This window comes from Eutrigla gurnardus (assembly GCF_963514095.1).
Source record: "Eutrigla gurnardus genome assembly, chromosome: 2".
NCBI lineage: Eukaryota > Metazoa > Chordata > Actinopteri > Perciformes > Triglidae > Eutrigla > Eutrigla gurnardus.
In genome coordinates this window covers 24,972,737-24,997,518 of record NC_139916.1, presented here as the reverse complement: position 1 = coordinate 24,997,518, position 24,782 = coordinate 24,972,737, and the positions used below count along the sequence as shown (strand labels likewise).

Below are 24,782 nucleotides of genomic sequence, written 5' to 3'. Positions count from 1 at the left end.
CCTGTGTACGTTCTCTTAAAACACCACCTGCTCAGGATGGAGGCCGGGCGTCCTCCAGTCAAAAGAGCTTTTTATGTTAATACATTTTTAATGGTGTTGACTTTGGCTTGGTTTTAATTAATGACTTGGCTAAAGCAGCTGCTTAAACTGTGGGAGGCCAGATCCTAAAGTGAGTCCAGAAGCACAAAGCTTGGGCTGATTTTTTTTCTTTTTCTTTTGTAAAACCTCCCAAAAATCAGCAGTGATCAATGTGATGCCGTTTTTTGAACTTCAAAGCACGACAAACGTGAAGCGGGGGGGAAAAAAAACAAACATGTTTAGTCGTCACCACAGAAGCTGTCACATCGCAGAGTGGGAGAGGAACACATTACAAAGTAGGTTTTCCACAGTAACTGTATTGCAAAAAAGTAAACAAGGCGGACAATCATATCATCCAACAACAATATGCTTGTTCCTCAGAGTTCTCAGTTTTTCCTCGATGTCTTAAAAAAGTGAGCCGTGATCTCAAACAGAATCGTCTAAATACAGAAAAATATAGCTTCAGGTCAAAAAAGATTGTAAATACTTACTATTACTGCAAATAACAGTGAGGGAAGACGGCTACAACAGGTCTCATTCACTGCCCTGGCACAGTGGATGCGTTTTAATAGGTCGGACATACAAAAATAAACCACGACAAAGCAACACACATGTTGTGAAATAAAAACCTGAAAAGATGTCCCACTGACAGTTTGATCGGAGCGCAGAAGTGGACGCGTGGTTTTACACCTGCAGCGGAAACACTGCTGCTATCGAGCTCAAAAATGTCCTGACCTTAATAAAACCTTGCGATGGAAGTGAGGACGCTGTTGCTTATAACTATAATATATAATAACATATAATAATAATAATAATAACACGCTGGAAATGTTTCCCATGATAACATCGACATTGAGTGATGACAGGATGGATGATTAAAATAAAAACTGCTAAGAGTGTAAAATGATCCAAACACACACACACACACATCCCGAGAGGAAAGAAAAGAAAAAAAGGGTAATTTCACAAGTTGATGAAATATTCCAAAAACAAAACAAAAAAAACCTCTTAAGAATTGTACAAGTATAAAAAAGCTACAAACATTAATAAATTACATCACTGACACATAAACACTTCACAAGGTGCTAGTAAAATAATTCCGAAACCCTTCAGGATACTAGAATTCGAACAAGAGGCTGGTCAGAGAAACTTTAAGTGTGTGTGTGTTTTTTGTTTTTTTTATTTTTTATATAATTTTTTCCCCTCAAAGCTTCGTCTCTTGTTCGAACAGAATCACAATACAATTAGCTTTGTGTATGTAAGGCCATATGACAATAAAATGTATTAGTTCTTCAGTTGGTTTCCAGGCAACACCGCTTAAATCTAACGAGGGGAGGATTAAAAAACAAAAGTAAAAAATGAATCTCTGCTGTAAAAAAAAAAAAAAAAAAAATGAAACAGAAGTTAAAACTATAGTGTATATCCATATATATATATTTATTTATTCATAATTAGCAAAAACAGTAAAAATGTAGAATTAAGCCTTAAGGGGAAAGGATACAAAAAAGTAGTAATTTAAAATGCTATGTACAAGCTACATTCTATATACTGCACTGTGTGAAGCTGTTAAAGGCAGAGATGAGTCTAGGTTGTGTCGGTGCTGCCTGCGAAAGCAAAGGAAGAGAGAAAGTATCCCCATGTAACTGCAGACCTCACATGGATGAGGCTTATCATTGGCTGCCGGTCCCCACGTAGTGTTGCAGATCCAAACATGTTTACCATTTAGGCCTACGTTAGCCGGACCGCCGCCGGCGCTACCCATGATTCACGTTGTGCTTACAGTTTGTTCCTCGGAGTCCCACTTCCTATCTATAACTCCACGCTAATAAATAAATACCGCCGCTGATAGTGCTCTGCAAATGGAAGTGTTAACATAAAGAGATAAATGCTCCAGTTGACTCCAATCCAAAACACCGCCATCTTGGCCTGGAGGGAAAATCTTTTACTTATTTCTATTTCTTCATTTCAAACCGGCCATCGTAAGCGAGGCAATGATAAGCTGCATCCATATAGTAGGAATTAATGTGTAAAATCCCCAAAACCCCCAACCCAAGCGCACATGCAACTGAATACATGCAAGGGATACTTTCACAAATCTTGGAATGACTGCAATGTACTTCTACTTCATGTTTTAGCGACCCCTGATAAACTGACAGCTGTAGTAAAATGAGACATGTTCTCTTAAAAAATATTTATAGTAGGTTCTGTACACTTTAATATCTGAAAGTTATAAAGTATAAGTAGAGGCAAAAACCTATTTGAGTGATGTTCTTCTTAGAAATTGAAAAATGCATGATCTTCTCTTTTCTTTTTTGCCCCATTGTTGGCTTTACTCAGTGAAGGGGGCGAAGGTTGGGGTGGGACCCAGCTCATGAATCCCCAGTCCGACAGCAGTCTGCTGCATGCTACAGGAGGAGCTTTCCATTTCGATGGATCTTTAAAATCTTTCCAAGTCTCTGTTTGGCCGTCGCCATGCCTTTCTTTAGCCGCTTAGCTGTGAACAAACAAAACCAGACAAGACAGGAGATGAGACCGCACGTCCAGCCTGACTTCATTTCATAGATGAAGTCTTCATTCCTCTAAAGCTAAAGTTACGAGTCGAGGGATGCGTGTTTTCTCAAACATGTGGCTAACATTGTGAATGAAAACAAAAAGGCAACAAAACGACTTGCAAGTACGAAGTACGAAGTGTATCGTATTTCCTTACACCCTGATTCGTCAGGTTATTGAAGTGACGGAAGTTAATAAAAATAAGTCGGCGTAGTGGAAACACTGGAATAGTGGTCTCCTAGGTGAAAGTCTTGTGTTTGTTTGATCCGCCCGACCTCGTGGACTTCAGCGGACTAGATCATAAATATATTTGTAATGCATCAAAAATTGAGTTTTTGATTCATTGACAATGAAGTTTCCTAATTTTTAGGAGACCGGCCTTCTTCTTCCCTGCCTTCATACTGAAGCATCGTTTTGTTTCTTGGCTCTTTACTGCCACCAACTGTAGATCAGTGGTATGACACGAAACGGGGAACCTTTGAGCAAAAACACATAACGATCATTTGTGTTGTAATTCCTCTCTGTTACGTTCCTTTCAATAAGAAAGAGAAAGGTTACATTAGGTCATTTCATGTTTGATTATAAATACAGATCATTACATGTAATATGAAGATGCATTTATTAAATTAATAAACGTAACACTCTACGCTCGAACCTTCCCCATCGGTACACGAGCAACCCTCAACAGATCAAGTAAGAAGATGACTCGGTAGCTTCCACAAACGCTTTATAAGAAGTGGACGTATCCATGGCGACGTCACCCCTATGGTAAATAAGCTGATCAATGCTATGATAATGTGATATCATGTCGTTATAGACTTGCTGATGTACCATCCAGCTGTATCTGAGGCACGCCTGATACTGGTTTTGGGATCTGAACTACTTTAGTTTAGCTTAAAGCAGAAAGGTGTCTGGCTGGCGGTACTGGTCTGAAGCGGTCTAGCCGGCCCACCACTCACCTTTGGCGTCTGCTGCCACGGCTCGATCCCCCTTGGCCACGCTGCTGCTGTTGGTGCTCGTGGAGTTGGTGCTGTTGTTGGGAGAAGACAGTGACGGCCGCCTCTGGTTCAGAAAAACCCCCGGCGCCATGGGCTGCGGCCCTCCGGGCGACTTGACTAACTCGTGGTCCGTCAGGCTGCCGTCTTGAGAGTCCAGATTGTGCTCTGGCGAGCTACTGTCCTGAGAGATTTTCGGGGGCTCCTCGACTACTATTGCCTTCTTTTTGGTGCTCTTCTTCTTCTTCTTAGTTTTCTGCTGCTCCTCCTGATGACACACATGTGTTTCTGTTGAGCGCTGCTTGCAGGAAAAGTACTTTTGGAATGTGAAAATATTGTCATGGCGTACCTGATGGGAAAGCTTTGCTGCGGCGGCGGCCAGTCCCGTCTCTATGGAGGCCACTCGGGCTCCGTCCCTCGCCGGCCTCTCCTGTCGGGGAACCGAGGGTCCTACGCGGGCTGCCATGACATCGGGAGAAAGGTTTAGACCAGATTCACTTCACAAACCGCAACACGCAGAAACGGAGTTAGAAAAGCAAGTGTTCACCTGTCGGGCTGTACGGAGTGTCATCGTTGCTTTTCCGTTTTTTCGATCTGGATTTGAAAACAGGATTATCCTCTTCGGACTCCAACGACGGGTAAACTAAAGTCAGAATGAGGGATGTTATGAAACACGATGAACATTTTATAACATGTTGGCAGCCTTTTATAGACCTCTTTAACAGTAAAATGTTCTGATTGGAGTCAGACCAAACAAGTAAGGCCTCAGGTATTTGTCACACAATCAGATAATAAATAAATCTGATTAAAAAATGAGATGATCATGAATCATACGGTTTTCCTGCATAAATAAAGGATAAATAAGTAAAAGTATTATTTTTCACTTGTCTACCATGAGAGTGAGTCACTCGTGAATTATCCTGATGATGCATTTTAATGTGATCTGCAATAAAATCCTATATCGTCCCATCCCTACGAAGATGATTTTAGATTTGATCATTTTAGTTCATATTTTTATTTATTTATTTCTGGATATTTTCCATTATTATTGTTGTCATGCCATGTCTGTACATGCATGTGTGTGTGTGTTCGTACTGTACGATGACAACTAAAAGACAATAAAAGCAGTTTTAAAAAGATGCAACAGATTACGAGCATGTCAGGCATGTAAGGTTTTCAATGAGAGGATGTAGGAAATTAAACATTACCGGCCAATTATTATCACATATGCAAGGCATCGACTGTGACTTAGTGCACTTTTGCATTCTGCTCTCCGTGCATCGAAAAAGTTTCCAGTGACAGCGTGCAGGACAGCTGTGAGGCAGCTGTGGAGCGCCCTCTTCTCTCTGCCTGCTCACAACCATCCATCCATCCCTCACGATCGGAGCGTTGGTGCACAAGATTAAAAGAAAATGGCCTGAAAAGAGTTCCAGTGTGCCTGAACGTTTCACACTGAGAACGTTCGTGCTACGAACAACTAATTAAACACTAATTGGAAGTTCAAAAAGCGTGTAAAATAACAATTTGCGACTCCTCGCGTTAACGTCTTATTAACAAGCAGGGAGGGTAAAGCAGCTGTGTTTGGACGAGCGCTGGCAAAGGAAACGTTTCAAAGGGAGGAGGGGGGTAAAAAAATCACTAGATCGGAGCAACACGAAAGGGTTTGGAAGGGAGGCATGAAAAATAAACATAAAGCCTATCATGTACTCCCAATGAAAAGTTCAAGGACCACATTTGGAATTAAAGACCCACGTGTTGATCCATCAAGGGTCCATCTGTTTTTAACGGCACCTGTTAGCAGCAGTGAGAATCCCACATGGCAGATAATCATTTTCTCATTCGTCTCGCTTCAAAAGTTACCCCGTGGCGTTCGCCTGACCTCGGCGAGCTCCAGTCACCTTTCTTTTTTAGAATTGTATTAAAACAGGAATTAATGAAGTGCGGATGCTGAATTGCTCCTTTAAATGCATAAGAAAGTGAAGAAGGAGTGATGGTTGAAGAAGTGAGAATGGGTTTGATTTGTATTTTCTCCAAAAAGGTATTCTATGACACCGGCCTGACCTCGGCAGTCACCTGGCATGTTTTTAGAAATCGTATTAAAACAGGAAGTAGACGACTGAGCCGGCTGTTAGCGCTCACCGTAATCAGAGTCCTTGAAACACGCGTCCATGTGGTCCTGGTCGTCATCGTAATCCAGACTCTCAATACTGCTGCTTTTCCGGGGCTTCTTAGGGAGCCGCTTGGTTGGCCGCTTGCTGTTGTTGCCGCCGCCTCCGCCGGCCTTCTTGCCGGCCTGCGTGCCGTGCGAGTTGCCCTTGGACTGGCTATTGTTTTTGGACTGGCTGTTGCTCCACGGCTGCTGCAAGCTGTCTGAAGACGACAGGTTGGCCATGGACAGCATGCCCTGAATGGCCTCCTGTGTGCTGGGAGATGCAGGTGGCTGACTGTAAGTACGTCAATAAAAAAAATACACAACAACACAGCCATTACACAGCAGTCGACACGCTGGCAGAGGTGAAGAGAGACTGAGAGGAATTCTTGAAAAAGACTTTAAAGTCCATATAAATGTCAACCGTCGCGCTTGCGGAGAGCGAAGTGAAACGGTCTAAATATTCTTTGCGGTGTGTGATTACTCATTATGGAAATATCTCCACACACCTATGAAGCCGTTAGCCGCCGAGCTGCAACAAAGAGCAGAGCGACGGTCAAACCGCTTCCCTAACTCACCGCTCCCTCTTCAAAGCACTGAAACCGCTTGAGAAACGTGTTTCAGCTGATGTTTCTCTCTTTCTTTCACTGCTCATTTGTAGCTTTCAATGTGGCGCAAATAGACCATCAAGAGCCCAACAGCAAACAGCAGGAGGCGAAGGGGAAGAGCCCGGAGCCGCGCCGCGTTTGATGGATGACGGCGTAATGAAACAAACATTAACTTAACACAAACCGCTGACAGGATCGGAGTAAATTGTTGCTTCAGGCGCTGGTGGAATTTTCAGCTTGAAGTCAAGTTATAAAATGTGGCTTTTTCATCCAATTATATCGTCGCTGAGCGGGCCATTCGTTTGTCAGTGGGTCGCCCCATTTAGTGAGGGGGGAAAGGGCTCCGTGGGGGCCATTCAGAGAGCAACACTGTGCCCTGTAAGTGTGTTTGGTATTGAAGCAGTGGAGGGGCGTCGGAGGAGGTCAGTCTACCTGTTGGCGCTGTAGTCGATCCCTCCCACTTGCTTGCTCGCCTGCAGCAGGTCGAGGATCCCCGCAGCGCTGCCGCCCTTTTTCTTGACCTTGGAGTTGCGACCTTTGACCTCGGGCTTGGCCTCTGTGTCTATGTGCAGAGTCTCTTCATCGGAGGAGTCTGCGCTCTGCTGGTGGACAAAGTAGAAATAGACATGAGAGGGAAACCTTGTGGTGGTGAATGTGATTTATCTGGAACATTAACGTGTTCACGTGTTTTCTTCATAGACTGTATGTGAGGAGTGGATGAAGTGACGAGTCACACGTTTGTACATGTTTGCCCGTTGCCACCTTGTAGTTTTGGAAGCAGAAGTGACAAGAGAGGTTGGAGCTAAGTATAACCGAATGATACAAGACATTTTTAGTAAACCAAAATGTTACAATTAACTCGGGGCTCCCACGCTTTTCCAGGGCGTTTCAAGGACGTTTTCTGTAATAATATAGCTGGTTTGACAGGAAGGGGTTGTGCCAGATATTAATATGTTCCTTTCTGTGCAAGTTTGGTTTAAGCGTCCTTGGGTTCCTTGAAAGGAGCTATATCAATTTAAGTTTTTTATATTATTATTATTATTATGAAAAGACGAGAAGTCTACAGCTATAACTTATCTAGGAAATGGTCTCTAACATGATGATGCCTTATTTAGTAACTGAACCAAACATGCTAATCAATTTGAAGGTAAGCCATCCGTTTAAAACCATTTGGGAAGAAAGAGAGCACCTTGTTTAAGACACTCTCGTCCATTCACTACCATTTGAACGTGAATATGATCCTGATCGTAACCTTTTGGGGAACTCTGATAGATAGACGTGTCATTTTGTGTCACCAAAACAACTGGCCATCGCCGTGGTAGCAACCTGCCAACCACAAGGTGCCAGACTCTTAAGCAATATTTATTTTATTTTTTGTTTATTGAGATAATAAATCAAGAGAGAAGTCGTTTTCTCATAGACTTCCATGTAATCACTTATTTTTGCGAGGAGTCGCCCCCTGATGGCCAGTAGAAAGAATGCAAGTTTAAGGCACTTGAGCCTTGACTTCACTTTTCAAATCAGGGAGGTTGCTCATAGCTTTTCCTGCAGCTTTATTGTTTGTTATGTGACTTTGGCCAGAATAATAACCTGATTGGGTCCTCAGGGGCAAAAAGTAGCTGCAGACCCAATTTTGTGGCTATTAAGTTTTACATCAATTTATTTTGAAATATGCAATTTTGATATATGGAAACATAACGGGGAACAATCCAGCTGCCTTAGGCGTTTCATTTGATATTCCCAGACTCATTTGTATTAAATAAAACAAGAATAAATTGAGGGCTTTTGTGACCCCACAGGATCTGAAGTCAACTAGAAGGCTGTTGCTGTGATATGGTTTCCAGTGACCTCTCGCTCATAAACACAACAGCATCTGGTGTAAGTCTGTTTCTCCTCTTCCTACTTCCTTCCACCACATGTATTCCCCTCATCAGTGTGTGGTGGTCCACAGCTTAGGACGCTCCTTCCTCCGACTGACCTAGAATGCACTTTTACAGTCTTCTGATGTAAATCTGAGTTTAAAGGAGCTTTGCAGCTTGTTCCTGTCTGTGTAAACGCCTGGTTTCATCAGGCAGTGAACAGCCGCTTCCTGTACATCGAGTAGTGTAATCACGTTACTTATTTGCTTGAATATGAGGTGTTAAACATGTGACACATACCTTGGTCACCAACGTTTGGGACTTTGGTTTCTTGGCTGGTTGAATGGGTTCTTTGATGTCTGACAAAACTGGAAAGAAAATACATTCACCATTAAGCAACAGCTAAAAGACAAGTTGTTAATCGTCATTATATTATTCATTATTGATCGCAGGGCGATCAGTGCTTATGCATTACCCCATGTTCGCTACTTATTACAAAACAATGAAATAAACAAGGTTCATGGTGGCCTTCAGGAAACCTAAAAACCACAGGCTGTAGAAGAAGTCATGGTAGCCATGGGGATATACCATGGCACACACCTGTCACACCTTGTTGAAGTTTGATTGATGGATGGATGCCATACTATTGGTTGAAATCGGTTGGTAAAAGCTTACATCATATATTCTTTTACGTTTTAATACAAAAAAATATGAAGAAAATGCTAAAATGATTGCAAATACAATTAGTTTTGTATATAGTGTTAAATAAATAAATACACAATAGGACTGGGGATGTGAACTAAAAGGATTAAACAAGCATTTTTCATTCCATCTCTAAAATCCCACCAGCAAAACTGTGATTGGTCGACTGTGTTTCCAACCAGGAAAACGGCCGATAAGGACAGATCTGGGATGGGATTCTGAGGATTCATAGATCTGGAACAAGGTTAGTTTTTAACCCTTTTAATGTACTCAAAGGTGCCAAAATGCTAAATACATCTGTGTTTAAAAAAAAAACGACTTTTCCTAAATAAAATATACATTTAAGCTGAATGTAATCTCTAATTTAGACCCCGACACTTTCCTCAACTCAACGCTGCGGACACGTTTAAGTCAGCGATGAAAATGTGTTGAGGTTTGACACCCAGCCCAGACGATGGGTTAAATAAACTGAAACCCGAGACCGAATACTCACAGGACAGGTCTCTCTTGACGGTGTTCTTTTTCCGCCTGATGGGGAATTCGTCAATCTTCAGCTCCCCCTCGTCTGAGACGTACTCGTACTCGTCTCTCACTGGCTTGGTTTTGTCCTCTTTTAGGTTTTGTAATGATCCAAAAACACTTGAGTTGGTCTGAGGTTTCAGCGTCTTGGAGCTGAAAAGGAAAACCGCAGAACAATAAGGGAGTGATGCGAGGCTGAGCCGGGCACTCAGAGTGAGAAGTCCTTGAGTTGGCTCTAATGGATCTGGTGCTGATAGCCACATAGCTCCGTAATCACCAGAACGCACCACATGAAGGCTCAACGTGAAGCGGCGGGATCACAGTACGTACCCGAGCGTTTTCTTGTGAGACATAGTAAAGCTGAATCGGTCTTTATTGCCAGACAGCGGTGTTCTGTCAAATTTACACTCTTCCTCCATCTTCAGCAGGGAATCCGGTTTGCTATTCTGTAACGTTCAAAGAGGAAAATAAACACATTAGAAAATATGAAATCCCAACAAAGCATTTTAGTGACAAGAATCAAAGTTTGAAAATTCACTCAAAAAGCAAAAACATTGTTTCTTCATGCACTGCACAAATTTGAGATCCGATATACACATTTAGATCTTTAGTTTGTCTGTTTAAGTATGTAATTCACAAAAAGTTACCATAAGATTTACATATTTACAACATGTCAGATCACGTAAAATAATAACTTGGGAGGTTTCGTGGTGATATTTATTGTTTGTTTGTTTTTTACCCTAAAGCGCTCCCGTTGCATCCCTGTCCATACTTCTTACAGAAGGGTTTGTTCTCGTATCACTCAGCCTGATTTATTCAACATTTCATCCATAAAATCATGGTGGGAGTTTTTTTATGGTTGTATTTTCTGATTTATGAAGTGAAACAGAGATATACAAAATTATCTCAGAAAAAACATTCAGCTGTTATATATCAATAAAATTAAGCAAGAATTTTTAACCTGGATTTATCCAGATTATGTTCTGGATATGTATGAAGAGTAGCACATATTTAATAAGATAATGCATGATTTCCATAGTTAAACATACAATTTCAGAAAACTTGTAATATAGAAAATATATATTATTTATTAGTAATTAATTATTAATTGAATATATCACGTGGGGAAGTTCTATGGTGTTATCTAATTTAAAATGTGACAGTATTAACCAGAAGCGTCTCTCCTTAACATCTCAAGGTCATTTTAACACCCGTTATTTGACTCAATAATCAACATCAGGGGATCTAAAATTATATCATCAGTACTTTTTGATTGAACTCCTTTTAAGACACAATACGCTCGCTATTCTGCAAAATAACAGGAGGAAGTGATTGGATTCTGAAATCCCTGCCATGTTCATCTCCACAGATGATATCCACTCGTGACATTTGAACCCAAGAGGAATGTCAAACTGCTGCCATGAAGAAATCACCACCGAGCACACTGTAATTAACTGAAATCCAAGAATATGCATTTTCAAATATTCACTCCACAACCATTTGGACTGCTGGAATTAAAGGCATGTGACAAGGCGGCGTAACCTGAGTGCACGTGGTCTTGTGCGCTCTTTTAATTGACGGTAACGTGGAGCCTAATGGCCCCGCGGTCTCCGGTGACCTTGGTGAACATGTAACACGGGTCTCCATCTGCTAATGTTTGGCCTGATGCGACGCAGCACTTGGATGGAGATCCTTGGAGCGACTGCCGGCATTCCACAGCAGTTTGGCATTGAAGTTTCCATGAAACCGAAGACGTCCGATGTCTTCCCTTCAACTAAATTACGCTTTTGCTCCTAAAAGCCCCCCTCCCTGTTGTCCAGCAATAATCATAGAGGTTTTTTTTAAAGATGAGGGCATATGTAAATACTTAGGTGGGAGGCTGCGGATATGGACGTGGCGTAATTCCATTAGGTAAACTCACTGATGTTTCTGGAGCAGCTCTGATGAGCTGCAGGCCTCAGATGTGCGACGCGGCCACATCGTTATTTCTGCTGATTGCTTTGAAGTGAAGTGTGCAAATCACTTTTGGATGATCCTACTTTTCTTTTGCTTTCCCCGTTGCTAAAGGTTTATTTGAACTTTGGAAGGATCGGGGATGTTATTTACTTTGGCTGCAGTCCTCTCACCTTGTACTTCCATTTTGCTTCAGTCTTGTTTTTATTCTGCTCTCTCATTTCAAACTTCTCCACGTTGTTCTGCTTCGATATCTCCTTCTCTGATATGCTCAGGACGTTCTTCACAGCCTGGAGGAAGACACAATGATGAGGAGAGGAACTCAAAAAACGTAAAAATGGTGAATAAGTTGAAACCCAAGGATACAAATATTCATTCCACAAAATAAGGACGATTTCATTTCTGCTCGCGTTTCCTCTCACCTTCGTCTTTTTGGGCTGGTCCATTTTACTCAAGATGTCTTTCGCATGGGACTCCAGAGCCGCAAAGCTGGAGGGTTTAGGTGGCGGCGACGACTCTTTCACTTTCTTGGCTTTCTTCTTTCCTCCTTCCTTGACCTTCGGCACCTTCGGAGGCTTGGGGGCCTTGGGCATCTTTGGGGGTTTGGGAGGCTTGGGAGGTTTGGGGGGTTTGGAGGCTTTCTTTCGGGCTTTCTCTCTGCTGGGCGACGGGACATGGGCCGGGGAAACGGGCTCCTCAGGCTCCGAGTGGGTGGACGGCGCTTCCTCCACCGGTGCCTTCATGCTGGGCTCACTCTTGATGGCTTTTGTTGCATTCTGGAAATAAAACAGGGAATAATGAAGAGAAAGGACAGTTGAAGGCCCACTGATCGAGATCTGAAATGATTAGTTCACTGATCAATGAGTTGGTTTACAAAATTATTTAAATTAAAATAATTATGAAATTAAAATAGAGATAAGATAACATTTGGATCAGGTAACAGTGAAGGACGCGTCGGCCAGCAACATATTGAGTCTTGTAGTGTTTTTGGTGTGAAAGACATGTTAGCTAAATGATCGAATGAAATATAGGTTCTAATGGAACAAAAGAAGACTTCCAGTTTCTAAAAGAAAAAACGCCACAGTGTCATTAAAATGAACAAGGTTCACCCTTATGTGATAGTTTGGATTAACATGAAAATGGACATTTAAACCAGAGTTTGGCAGTTAAGGAAAGTCTATGGAGTTTCTAAAAAGGGTTCATGCTCTGAAAACTATGAATATCCACAGTCATAGTTTTCAAAGGTAAAATGGAGCCAGGGGTTAAAAATGTCCTTCCAGCCATAGATATAAAACAGTAGATGGGTTATGCTCTCGTCTTTGTAAGCCTCCTGTCCTCCATACTGTTTTATTCAAAGTAATGAGCGTTAAACCACTGTGTCTGACTAAAAGAACAATTGTTGTTCATTTTTGATGACTATGTTTCACAAATGTACCTGAACTTAATATGTAAATACTGTACTTGTTATTCTGAATGCTTCATAAACTTCAGAAATAGGTTCAGCATCGTGGCCGAGAGACAAACACAACTACTGTAATATATTAACGTCACAGATTGAGCCGCTTCCTGTTTAGTGGATTTTTTTTTTCGTGATGAGAGAAGAAGGTTGAAGAGTTTTCCTGACTGAAGGTTTGTTTGGAAAGGTTCAGACTCCTGAAGGACTCGTTGTCTTTCATTCTCATCTCAAGTTCACTTTATGGACATTTACTTCAAGATGATGTGTAAATGATCAGAACTGTAAGCTTGAACTGAACTGCTGCAGTACAACCTCATGTCCCCGACTGCATTACTTTACATGTCAAGACATGGATTCTGTTTTATTTGCATCGCTGAAAGAAAAGTCGTGTAAAGGTTTGAGGTAAACTGTCAACAAGTGATGTTAATATATGAAGACTGATTGCTGTTAGATGTGGTGAACATGCAACCTTGAGTGCGACTGTGTGGTTGCTTGTTCTGTGTTGTGGTTGACGTGACTGGGCTTCACTTTTTGTGAAACTTTAGACTTTAACGAAGCGGCTTCTTGGATTTGTCTTATCGTGTAATGAAATGGGATTTAGGAGCGAGGACGAGCACTTCCTGTCGTTAACATGTCGTATGTTTACTTCACACTTGATTGTAGAGTTGGAATGACCGGCGGCTCCACAATACAATAATATCACAATACTTTACTGTGGGTTTAAATATTTTGAGATATGCTATTGTCATAACATGTTGAGATGTATTCCCTTTTTTCAACAGCAAATTATGTTGTTTTCAGACAGTTTATTTCAACTCAGATACTTAATCTTTATTACTTATATCGCTCTTCAAAACATACTACACTCCACTGTATACTGCCCACCAATGGTGTAATTATAGTAATGTGAAAATGAAAAAAATATAATGGCATATAATGATGCTCTGAGCATTTTGCTTAACATTCCCAGGTGGAGTGAAATGTTGGATGTGCCCACTTTTAATGCTGTTCTGAGAAATGTTATGTATAGATTCATGTACAGACTGACTGGGTCTAAAAACATGATTATTGTGTCTCTAACTGATGATTCACAGAGTGACACAAGGTACTAGTCTTGCTTCTGTATATGTACAATAATTGCTGATGCCTCATTTGCGTCCTTGTTAAATGTTTTGTATTGTTTGTTTTTTTATGTACTGTGTTTTTTGTACGTACTGCATTGTTTTTACCTTCCTGTGTCTTGAATAAAGTTGAATATAATATTAAATCCGATACCATATTACCCTGATACTTAGGTTATGACATTTTGCGATATGCTTAGTATTGCGATAACATATATTCAGATTTATTACCTTTTTCAACTGCAAATTATGAAACCACCATATGCTACTGAAACAACAGAGTGTAAAGCTACCTGGATCTTTGAGAGACAACAATTCAAACAGAATACCTCTGACAGTCTGATCTCCTTGGCGAGATCCTTAATGAGCTGCGATGGTTTCATGTTCTCCGGAAGCTCGTCTTCATGTTCCAAGAGCGCCTGTTACGAGGAGAACGAACAAAAACAAACTCGTCGTTACTTTTCAGGACAGCTTGGACCGACAACTGACACACGTGTCTGAACGTGTCCTACCTGCTTTTTAGTCCAGGCTCTGAAGGCTCCATTGATGATCTTGGCACCGTGTATCAGGTACGCGGCTGGTTGCTTATTTGCTTTATGTAAACCTGCAGAAAAAAGAAATGCAAATGTTATCGTTGAATGAATCCTGACTTGTAAAAGGCCATTAACTTGGACGTGCTTAGTGCAGCAGAGATTTACAAGAAGTTACTCTCACGGAGACAAGAACAGATGAGCTGACAGAGAGACACCATGTGAACTTATTGGATTCTGTCAACTGGGTGACTGTGTGTTTGGACAAACTGTCCTGTTAGCAAAATGAACCAGAGCTGAGCGCCTAAACAGCCAAGTGACATGTTAAAGTTCTGGAGGTGCACCATCAACATCTGCCTGCTCACTCACGTCGGATCGCTGTGCATCGGCTCCATTCCTGAAACGTTGAATGTAACTAGAGTGAGGACAGTGTGTGTGGCTGGAGCCACGCTTCCTGGCAATAGATCAATGAAATAAGCTCATGAATATGTATTATATTGTATAAACATAGACATACACGTATATACAACGGCATATTAGGGCCGTTGTAGGTATAATTGTAGGCCGGGGGAGGGGAAACATATATTTTGGGGATTAGAAATTGTAAATTTACGAGAAAAAAAAAAACCCTCAGATATTTGATGATGGTAGATCTTTGTGAAAAAAAAAAATATTTTCTTTAAAATAGCACTTCCTTAAAAAAGACAATACACATACATACTTGAACGGTTGGATTTAAATACACCACTACAGAATAATAAACACTTAAAATATATATAAATAATCAATAATGGACCTGCTGTTTAACATGACTATTTTAGTTGTAACTTTTGGCAGCGGTCTACTTTCAGCTCTGACAACTGCAGCCCTGATTTATGTGAAATTATGCAAATGCAGCTTTAATGTGGATGTGGATTTCCTCTTTCATTTGTATTTTAATGGCAGAGGGGCACAGACTCAACATCTAAGTAGCTCTATCAACTGAAGTGGATTTACAACCAAAACAGGAAATTATTAATAACATCAAGGCAAAACGCCAACAGCGGGGAACTAAGCGAGTCTTTTATTTCCTGCACTGAGAGAGCCGACCTTGAAGTGAAGAAGTAATAATGGTATATTGTGCGATTAGAAGTAGTGATCACACATCAATAGCAATCTGGCCTTAACACGCACACACACACGGAGAAAATAGTGGAAACATAAACCACTGGTCGGAGCCAGCTGAGGGGAGTTTAAACACAGGCTTGTAATGGAGCAAGTGATTCTCGCTGGGCCAAACCTTTTGAAGCTAATCATCTGTGAACTCGGCGATTTCACCGATTTAATGACTGAAATAATATTAGAGCATCCAGCTCCTCATCTGTGCAGCAGACACGCAGCCGCACTCCTGACAGTGTTTGTGCTTCGGTGCATTCTTTCTGGGGAAAATGTGAGTTAAACGAGGATGTACGTTTACATTAAAATACCACATATTAGGAGCAGAACGATGGGACTATAAATAGACTGTTAAATCCGGCTGATTTAGGAGTTTACCTTTGAATCGCTCGAGGAGATGCCGTCCCACATACCAGCAGGCCGTCTCGAAGTTGGGGAAGGGGGTGAGAGTTTTGACCTTTAGCCGCTTCTCGATCTCATACGCTCTGAGGAGAACCAACCAAGACGTTTCAGCCAGACATCGTCGTGCATTACCAACAGGTTTATTGCAGCAAAATATGCGATTCACATGGTGTTTCCTAATGTGGAAAATTCATAAACAGACTGGTGGAATTTGGAGCTGAAAACAAATCCTAAATGAGGGCCCAGTGGAAACGGCTGTGGAAGATCAGCCAAGGACAAGCATGTCTTCAAGTCAGCTTAAATCCCCCAAATTAGGACATGACTGTCTGCAGGCGGATCACAGCTATTAGAATCAAAATCCAAAAAACTCAACGATGACAAGGCAGCATAAAGGATGTGTGTGTATGAAGACAGGTGTCCCAACCTCATCTGCATCTCCACGCTCAGGTTGTGGACGAAGTGTCCGGAGAACGCCAGGCAGTCGACCGGAGTCAGTATTGCATTGATCCAACCTGAGGAGACGAACACAGTTAAAATCCAGTGACTGCAAATGAGAGATATTCATTATCGCAATATTTCTAATTAGAGAGGGAAAAAAATCATTAGCATTAGTTTCTGCCATGTAAGTTTTAGTTGTAATCCACCTTCACACACCAACTAACTCAGTCTATACCTATATGTATTTACATATACTTACACTTAGTATTACAATTATGTTTTTTAATTTAACATTTATTTATTGATTTTATACATTTAACAAATATGTACAACAAATACTTAACTGAACCTTCCCCCGAACAAAGGGCTGTGTATAAAATAATTAAATAATAACAATAATAATCATGGGAGTGATCATAATAATAAAAAGGATCACTTCATTAATTAAGTAAATAGTTAAACAAAGTTAAAAATAATTTAGATTTACACTGAAAATAAAATGAATGAAGTAAATAAATTAAGTAAATAAATTAAATGAATACACTCACAAACAGCTCAGCTTCACACTTCCAGTGTCTCTTCCTCACAATTTTTAACAAATTCCAAAAAACATTTCCCAGATGTCGTACAGATCAGGATCTTCCTAACTTTATCTGTGAGTTCTAAACATTTTCTCTGCCATTTTAAACACATGTTTGGATCCCACTACCATCTAAAATCAGGTTGGAATGGTGGAGCGGTATCTCTAACATCAGGAAGCATTCTTCTGAGTGACCTCTGACCTGATGGGATGAACAGAGTCTGGCCTTGCTTCAGGGTGCATTTGTAACACTTGTCCACCTGGTCGGCAAAGAACATCTCGCTGTGATTGGACGATGATCTCCAGCGCTCGTACAGAGACAAGTTGGCAGAGGTGGGCTTGATGAGGAAGAAGATCTTTTCTCCCTGCAAAACACAAACACAACCAGAGGCTCAGTCGTTGTCATCATCATCATCATCATCATCATCATCATCATCATCATCATCATCATCGTATTAAAGATGGAGTTTAATGTATTCCACATTTTGTATTGAAAGACTATCAGAGTTGTATAACGCAGGGGTTGAAGACGATATGGATACATTTAAGTATCGTGATATTTTGTGTCTTATTTGTTCATTTGAAATGTTTTAAACTGCGTTCAACCGTGTAAAGCAACTTTATTCTGAAAAGCGCTGTATGAGTACATTACTTATGATTATGATGACGTGGGACAGACCTTCAGGACGTGGTACCAGACAGAGGCGCCACCGCACTCGATGTGGAAGTCTGTGTAGCTGTCTTTGACGCAGATGAGACAGTACTTGGTGACTTTTGGCTTCCCCAGCAGAGCGTCATCAGGCCAGTAGTTTTCAACCCAAGACAACCGCCGCACGATCTGCGGACTCTCCACTATAGAATTCATCCTGTCCCAGAAAAACAGAGGAATAAATCAGTACCGGTGGTCTTATAAACAGAAATGTCAAAGGTCGCCATCACATATGGAGAGTGTACCTCGCGTCAGAGAACTCCAGGTTGATGACGTTTAACACTTTCTTTCTGTTTGTGCTGTAGTAGTAATCGACAAACTCTTTGAGCTTCATCTTGTGGTCCGTCTGTTTGGTGACGTCAACGACGTCCACGCCGACATCGGGACCTGAGACAATAACAGAAGGGCACAGAAGACGTGATAAAACAAGCTGCGGAAAAAGCGAACCGCCTACAAGCTAAACATCTTCTATAAACAGGAAACGGGTGAACAAATATATGTGTGTAGCAGCAGAATGCTGTTGATGTGTAACAAGTGATCTCATCACGAGAGTCAGAGCGAAGGGTATACAGAACAGCTGCGCCCCCTATTGGAAAGAAAACAGTATAGTACATTATACATCTTTTGTTCTTTTTCTTTCTTTCAAATGTCTGGTCAGTAACTGTACAGCAGAATGAATTATTTTTTCTGATCATTATCATATCCATCTGCTCAGACAAAAAACAAACAAAGACACACAGTTGAACGCAGAAGATTATATTCTTAATGATGGATAAATAGAGTTAAAATTATAGACATCAATACAGCAATAATATCTTTAATATATGTTAATAGTAACAGAAAAATATAGTCAAGAAATATAAAATCGATAAATGGGGCAAGAAAATAAAATAAATGGAGTAAAAAAAACAAATAAATTATTTAAAACAATAATAAAATATGGTGCGTCTTAATTTGTTCTTCTCATACTTTAAAAGCACTCCCCAAAATATAAGAGGTAGGAGTAGAAGTAGTCAAAGTTATAGTAATAATACACTGTTTTATTGTTACATTTTATGATTATGACTTCTTTTACTGATTGCACCATACAACACACTAGACATAATAGTAATATTAGAGTAGCGATAGAATTCATCAGAATTGTACTACAGACGCCCAGTGGTAGTACTACTACTGTAGCAACACTCATATTAGTGGTGATCATTGCAGTAAAGCCTGTAGCAATAGTAGTTGTAGTAGTAGTAGTGTGATAGTAGTGTACTAAGAGCCGCAGTAATAGCAGTAGTTATGGCGGTAACAGTATTACTAGTAGCAAGAGTACTGAGTGGGCATTTGCTGTACATCAATTACAGCTTTAAACAGTAGCAGCAGTAGCAGTGGCACAAATGTATTGTAAAGTATTAGTAGTATTACGTAATAATATATAGTAATAATATTGTATAGTATAGTATTGTTTTTGTAGAGGCATGAGTAGATAGTATTGATAGTTTTAATGATGCTGCTCATTTCTGGAATATTAGTAGTGACAGTTACACTAGTAGTAGTAGTAGTAGTAGTAGTAGTAGTATTAGTAGTAGTAGTAGTGATAGTATCAGTTAACCTTCTGAGCCCCACAACCCGTCAGCAGGTTTTAAAAAAACAGACACTGTAAAAACCCAACTGATCGGCAGATCTTCACTAGTAGCAGTAGTTTCAATAGTATTATCAGCAGTAATATCTGCTGGAGTAGGAGTACTAGTAGCAGCTGCAGTAGCAGCAGTAAGTGGTGGTAACCGTAGTAACCAAGGACCTTACCGACGTAGTTCTCCACATCACTGATGTAGAAGGTAGGAGCCGGCATGGAGATGCCCAGGCCGTCCTTCTTCTGAACCAGGATGGGCTCGTTGAAGCCGCCCTCCTCCAGGTAGTCCAGGGTCAGCTGACTGCCGCTCAGCTTCACCACCACGTCATCAGCACTGGAACACACCGGGCCGTTCAAAAGGCTTTTCATGATGTGATCACGAAGCCAGCAACATGTGAGTGTGTCTGAAGGCAGATCTTGAAAACTTATGAGACAGTGCCCCCTAGTGGATTCATAATAAAGTGAGGAATAATATTGACAGGCCCCTAATGGAATTTCAAGAGGCCTAATCACCACGAGGGATCATTTAATTTGCTTATAATTGAATCAGTTAAAGGTGATCTCCATCAGAGAGTGTCAAGTCTGACTCTTTCAATTATTACCACTTTCACATGATTGCTCCATGTGTGTGTTGACAGTTGTACAGTTCGATAATGAATCCGGGGAATAAGCAGTCGAATGTGTCCAAAGATGTCTTTACCTTGGAAAGGTCCGACTGCGAAGCTCCTTAATGAACACCTGACTGCCGTTCTGCACAGCTTTGATGTCTGTGCTCTGCCCCGTGTCATGTTTGCTCCAGTTCTTTTTCTTTTTCACTGAAGAAACAGAAGAAAACGTGAAACATAACCAAACCCTTACCAACATTTAGACTGCAGTACCACACTGCATGATGGGATATAAATCTCGGTTAGTGACAATCAGTTATACACTCAAGAAGAATTGTGGGATGTTTTGAGTCCATTATAGGTTAGTGACAGCAGTACAACATGAGCAGTGAGTGATGTCAGACACAGCTTCAGAGATAAAATCTTGTTTTCCTTCAAACACTTTTTGAAGAATTTGACGTCACATGACAGTACATTTAGAAGAAGTGATATGATCTCATCACGTGTTTCACTTCTCTAAAGAACATTTCATACGACTCTCTACTCACGCGTGGATTTGCCGTGGGTCTTCTCGCAGTTTGGACAGTGATATATGTCGATATCTGGAGCGTCATCTTCGTCCACCTCAACGCAGCTGAAACAACACAAGAAGCACATTTTGAAGTTTTAGGAATGTGACCTTAAAGTACCCAGTTTCCAAAGCATGTAGAGGTTTGTTGGGTTTCTTTGGTTTCTCTCCATTTCTCTGCAGTAGAAACAAGGAAAGCACCCGTGGTTGTTCGCCGCCGCCAACCAGGCATGTTGCCATTTACATCCATGTCTGTTAGACATTTGTGTAAATTATTTGTCGTAATTAGGATAATATGACATCTAAAATAACAAATAGGACAGGAAAATAAGTAAAAACAAATAAAATAACATAAAAAATTATTTTTAAAAACTCAACTTAATTGGATAGTCATTACTTTGAACACAGACACTCAGAATGTGCTTACACATTGCATACAAAGCAAATGTTGCATCTGTATTTTTGTTCCCTCTTCTATTGCTCGTGCTCTTACTTTGAAAGCACTCCTTAAAACAGCTTTGACCTGCAGAGTAAATATTTCACTACTCTCAGTATCAATAGTGTGAGAGGTAGTAGTAAAGTGGTAAAGGTTATTGTAATAATATATTATAACTGCACCTTGTACTGTGAGTTCAGCAGTAATATGAGTAGCAGTGATAGCATTCAGCCGAGCAGCTGTAGTACTATTACAGTAGGAGCCGTAATATTTGTGGTTTAGTTTCATCAATGACATGATGGGAGCTTTTTTTTTGTAACAAAGTCAGCAGCGCCGCAACCATCCATTATTTTCATGGTCAATTCATTTGACAATTTTTTGTGATTAATCCCTGAAATGTGAGAAAATATTGAAGAGCACCATCACACTTTCCTAAAGTCTGATCAACAGTCCACAACCTGAATACATTTGATTCACAGCGATATAAATTGCAGAAAAACAGCTGGAACCAGAGAATGTTTCCAGTAGTTAATAATTTAACCGACCAATTGTTCAGCTGTTGCAAATGTATCTAACAAGTCTGACCTGAATCAGCAAAAAGTCCCCAACAATATGCTTTTGACTCTTTCTAAAAACAACAACAGAAACATAAAACTCGATCTTACTTATACTTGATCTCTACGAACTAATATTTGTAGTGAAGTGAGGTCATGGCCTTCAGCAACATTAAGGAAGACATGTTCATGCGTCTATTTTGTGTTTCTATGAGAACATGTTAACATATTTAATGTTTGAAAAACACTATTTTTCTTTTAGATTTATTTTTTCCTTGTCTGTCTGAAGCGCCTGTGTCTTTAAGACCCCCTCCCCAAAAAAAGCCCAGTCTGCTCTGATTGGTCAATGTTTTCCAGTCACCTGCATGTGCACTGTTGAAGTCTTCACAGCTTCACTGCAGCATGGACTCGCTACACTATGTTTAGCGCCACTTCTATGAGTGAGGTATAGTTGTGACATCACAACTTACAGACTTATTTAAAGGTACAGTTTCTGAACGTGGACTGTGAGCATTCCTCCACAGATTGATCGTTTTGTTGCTTTCACAGTAGCATTGTCGTAGCATTTATATAGCAGCTTCATAATCAAACAAGACATGGTGGAATTCTTCATACAATATGGGACCTTTCATATTTATATACCGTTTCATACACATTAAACTGGATCAGCAGGTGGGACATAATGTTGGGAGGAATTTGATTTGATGGTTAAAAAGATTAGCTCACCGTATCTAGCTCTGTGCTGCTAAAGTTGCAGATTGATTGATGGATGGATATCATGATATTATTGGGTGGTATGAACTGATGTAAGCACGTGTCATATTGTGTTTTCCAGGAAGAAAAGAAAATTGGATTTTGATATAAAAATATGAAGACAGAATTTTTTTCAGCATATATCGTTAAATAATCAAAATGACAGAATATGTGATGTAAATGGATTCAAAAGGTATTTTTCATTTCAGCTGACTGAGTAAAATGGAATGTGGACCATGAAAAAACACGTGAATAAACCTTTCAAATGAGTCATGGTTCAGAGCAATAACTGGAGGAGCAACACAGGCCAGTGTGTGGTAAAGCACACTAGGAATGGGACGACAGAGGGTTTTATTATAGATTTTCCCTTAAAATCTTCACTAAAACAAGTGTTCTATCTGCAATGCAATATAAAAATCTACTTCTTCTCGACAAAATGTGAGGTAAAGTGATTCCAGTATTTTTGTTGACATTTTAAAGCAACACTAAAGAGTTTTTAGTGCCTTAAAATAATGTTTCCAAAATAGTTACAGTGGTTCATCACCTCAAACCGGGTGAACGGCTCTTCAGCATTCACTCTGCAGCCCTCTATCAGCTGTAACCGCACTATGTAACTTTGCCTCGTTGGGTAGCGGTTTTGTAGTTCTAATGAGACTACGAATTTGACCTGCTTTACGGCAAGCGTTACAAAAGCCGGTAGGTGGAGGCTCTGCGTAGAGATCAGTGGGAGAACACCCGGCAGGTGCCTGGAAGATACCTTGCAGCTAGGTCGTTTTTAAATTGGCGTCATGGCAGAGCCTGCAAAGAAAAGGAGGAGTATAATCTCCGATGAGGCGAAGAAAAGAAAACGGGAGCATGACAAAGAAAGAGCTAGAACAAGAGTGAATATCGGACCGGCTCACACTCGTTAGCGAGAGCTGAAGGAGTCTACAAAATGCAAGACGGATGGTGACTCGGCTTTGTTGCGGCTGGACTTGTAAATAATACCGGTAATCATTTTTTTCCAACAGTGTGCATCTGTGTACAATACATTGTCGATTATTTCATTGGCTCATGTTAGCTAAGGCGTTAGCTATTGTGCTAATATATATTTAACTATCGCTATGGCTCATGTTAGCTAATCTTAGCTAAGGTGTTAGCTACTCTACCTTGTCACTGGACATCGTTCAAATCGTTAATTGTTTCAAGAGCCGGTTCTGCATACAAACAAATAACGTGCGTGCTGCGGTAGGCTAAATTATTTACGACGGCAGTAATGGACAATTCCCTTCCAACCTGTAGGGGGACGAAGAGGAAAAGTTCTTAAGTGTTGCTTTAAGACTCTAAAGCATATTTTGATGATTATCGGGATAATATCATGAATGAAATGTTCATATCGTCCCAACCCTACAGAACAGGTCTACTGAGTTTGGCAGATCGACCGTCTCACAACAACAAACTCTTAGAGCTCAGCGTCATGTTTTACACAGCTGCAGCCTTACTGATTTTAAATTCAAGGTGAAATCATGGCTACGATCATCCCAATCATGTTTCCAGCACGCATGAATGCAAACACGGGATGCGTGAAATTTTGTGGTTGCTTTTGTGCTGTTGCTGATGTTTTTATTATTATTATTTTATTATGTCGTGTTTTAGTAATTTGTGTTTTTATACCACGGTGTTAATGTTCTGACCAGAGATGTTATTCTCTGTTTCCTGCCCAGGGATTACAAATGTTAATTAGCTTCTAGCTGACTGTGGTACGTCTAAGAAGCTGTGCACTGTCAAACTAATTTAATAAATAAATATAAACTACCGCTCCAGGCCCGAGAGTGGAGAGTATGACTCAATATAACAAGTGTGGTGCTTCAGGTGGTAACGCTGTAAAAGCATGCACACGCAGACATCAGCGGCAACACAAACAACCACAACATTGACAAAAAGATTAAAACACAGATAAAGTCCAGTCTGGAAAACAGCGAGTGAAACGATGACAGCCCAGCTCCTCCAAACGCCAGCTGTCATGGTCAATTCCTCCTGTTTGGAGCTGCTGCTCTCAAGCCCAAAACGACCGGGGGGTTTCCCCAGAACGCTTCCTTTTCCCCCTCTGAACTCCGCGGCTTGGCTACGACCGCCTGCTCCATTTGACTGGAACACATGAGTGGCTGGGTGTGTCTCCATGACAACTTTAACTGGGTGGCTCATAGGAGAACTAAACTTCACACGAGATATGAAACACTGTGGCATCAGAATCCATTAAGAATTGAGTGAGGTGTGTTAACGTCCGTGTTTTTGCTAAGTAGTAGGGGAAAGCACTCGGATGAGACATGTTAAGACATCAAGTTTCATTGACTCTCATACAAACACATCACCTTGACTACAGCAACGCCGTGGCACGGCTCCAGACTAATCCTGCTGACCAGGTTGTTTCTTTGAGACTAAACGCAGGATCAGGTTACCTC

General features: G+C 40.8%; 1 protein-coding gene across 3 annotated transcripts in view; it reads right to left on the bottom strand.

Annotated features, from left to right (window-relative positions):
- Positions 1–299: 299 nt before the first annotated feature.
- phf2 (PHD finger protein 2) overlaps positions 300–24,782 on the bottom strand; it is a 43,633-nt gene continuing 19,150 nt past the window's right edge. The window contains exons 2-22 of one of the 3 annotated variants that reach the window (XM_084024201.1): positions 20,579–20,664; positions 20,126–20,240; positions 19,599–19,759; positions 18,050–18,191; positions 17,775–17,961; positions 17,298–17,460; positions 16,502–16,589; positions 16,054–16,160; positions 14,503–14,594; positions 14,320–14,409; positions 11,836–12,189; positions 11,587–11,703; positions 9,791–9,906; positions 9,435–9,613; positions 8,540–8,607; positions 6,813–6,982; positions 5,763–6,067; positions 4,171–4,266; positions 3,973–4,082; positions 3,588–3,891; positions 300–2,572 (exon numbers count right to left, since the gene is read on the bottom strand). In XM_084024201.1, the coding sequence (XP_083880327.1) occupies positions 2,484–2,572; positions 3,588–3,891; positions 3,973–4,082; positions 4,171–4,266; positions 5,763–6,067; positions 6,813–6,982; positions 8,540–8,607; positions 9,435–9,613; positions 9,791–9,906; positions 11,587–11,703; positions 11,836–12,189; positions 14,320–14,409; positions 14,503–14,594; positions 16,054–16,160; positions 16,502–16,589; positions 17,298–17,460; positions 17,775–17,961; positions 18,050–18,191; positions 19,599–19,759; positions 20,126–20,240; positions 20,579–20,664 (3,139 nt within the window). In that variant the 3' untranslated portion in view covers positions 300–2,483. The remainder of the gene's footprint in view (positions 2,573–3,587; positions 3,892–3,972; positions 4,083–4,170; positions 4,267–5,762; positions 6,068–6,812; positions 6,983–8,539; positions 8,608–9,434; positions 9,614–9,790; positions 9,907–11,586; positions 11,704–11,835; positions 12,190–14,319; positions 14,410–14,502; positions 14,595–16,053; positions 16,161–16,501; positions 16,590–17,297; positions 17,461–17,774; positions 17,962–18,049; positions 18,192–19,598; positions 19,760–20,125; positions 20,241–20,578; positions 20,665–24,782) is intronic. The other 2 variants (XM_084024203.1, XM_084024202.1) reach the window with 2 other exon arrangements.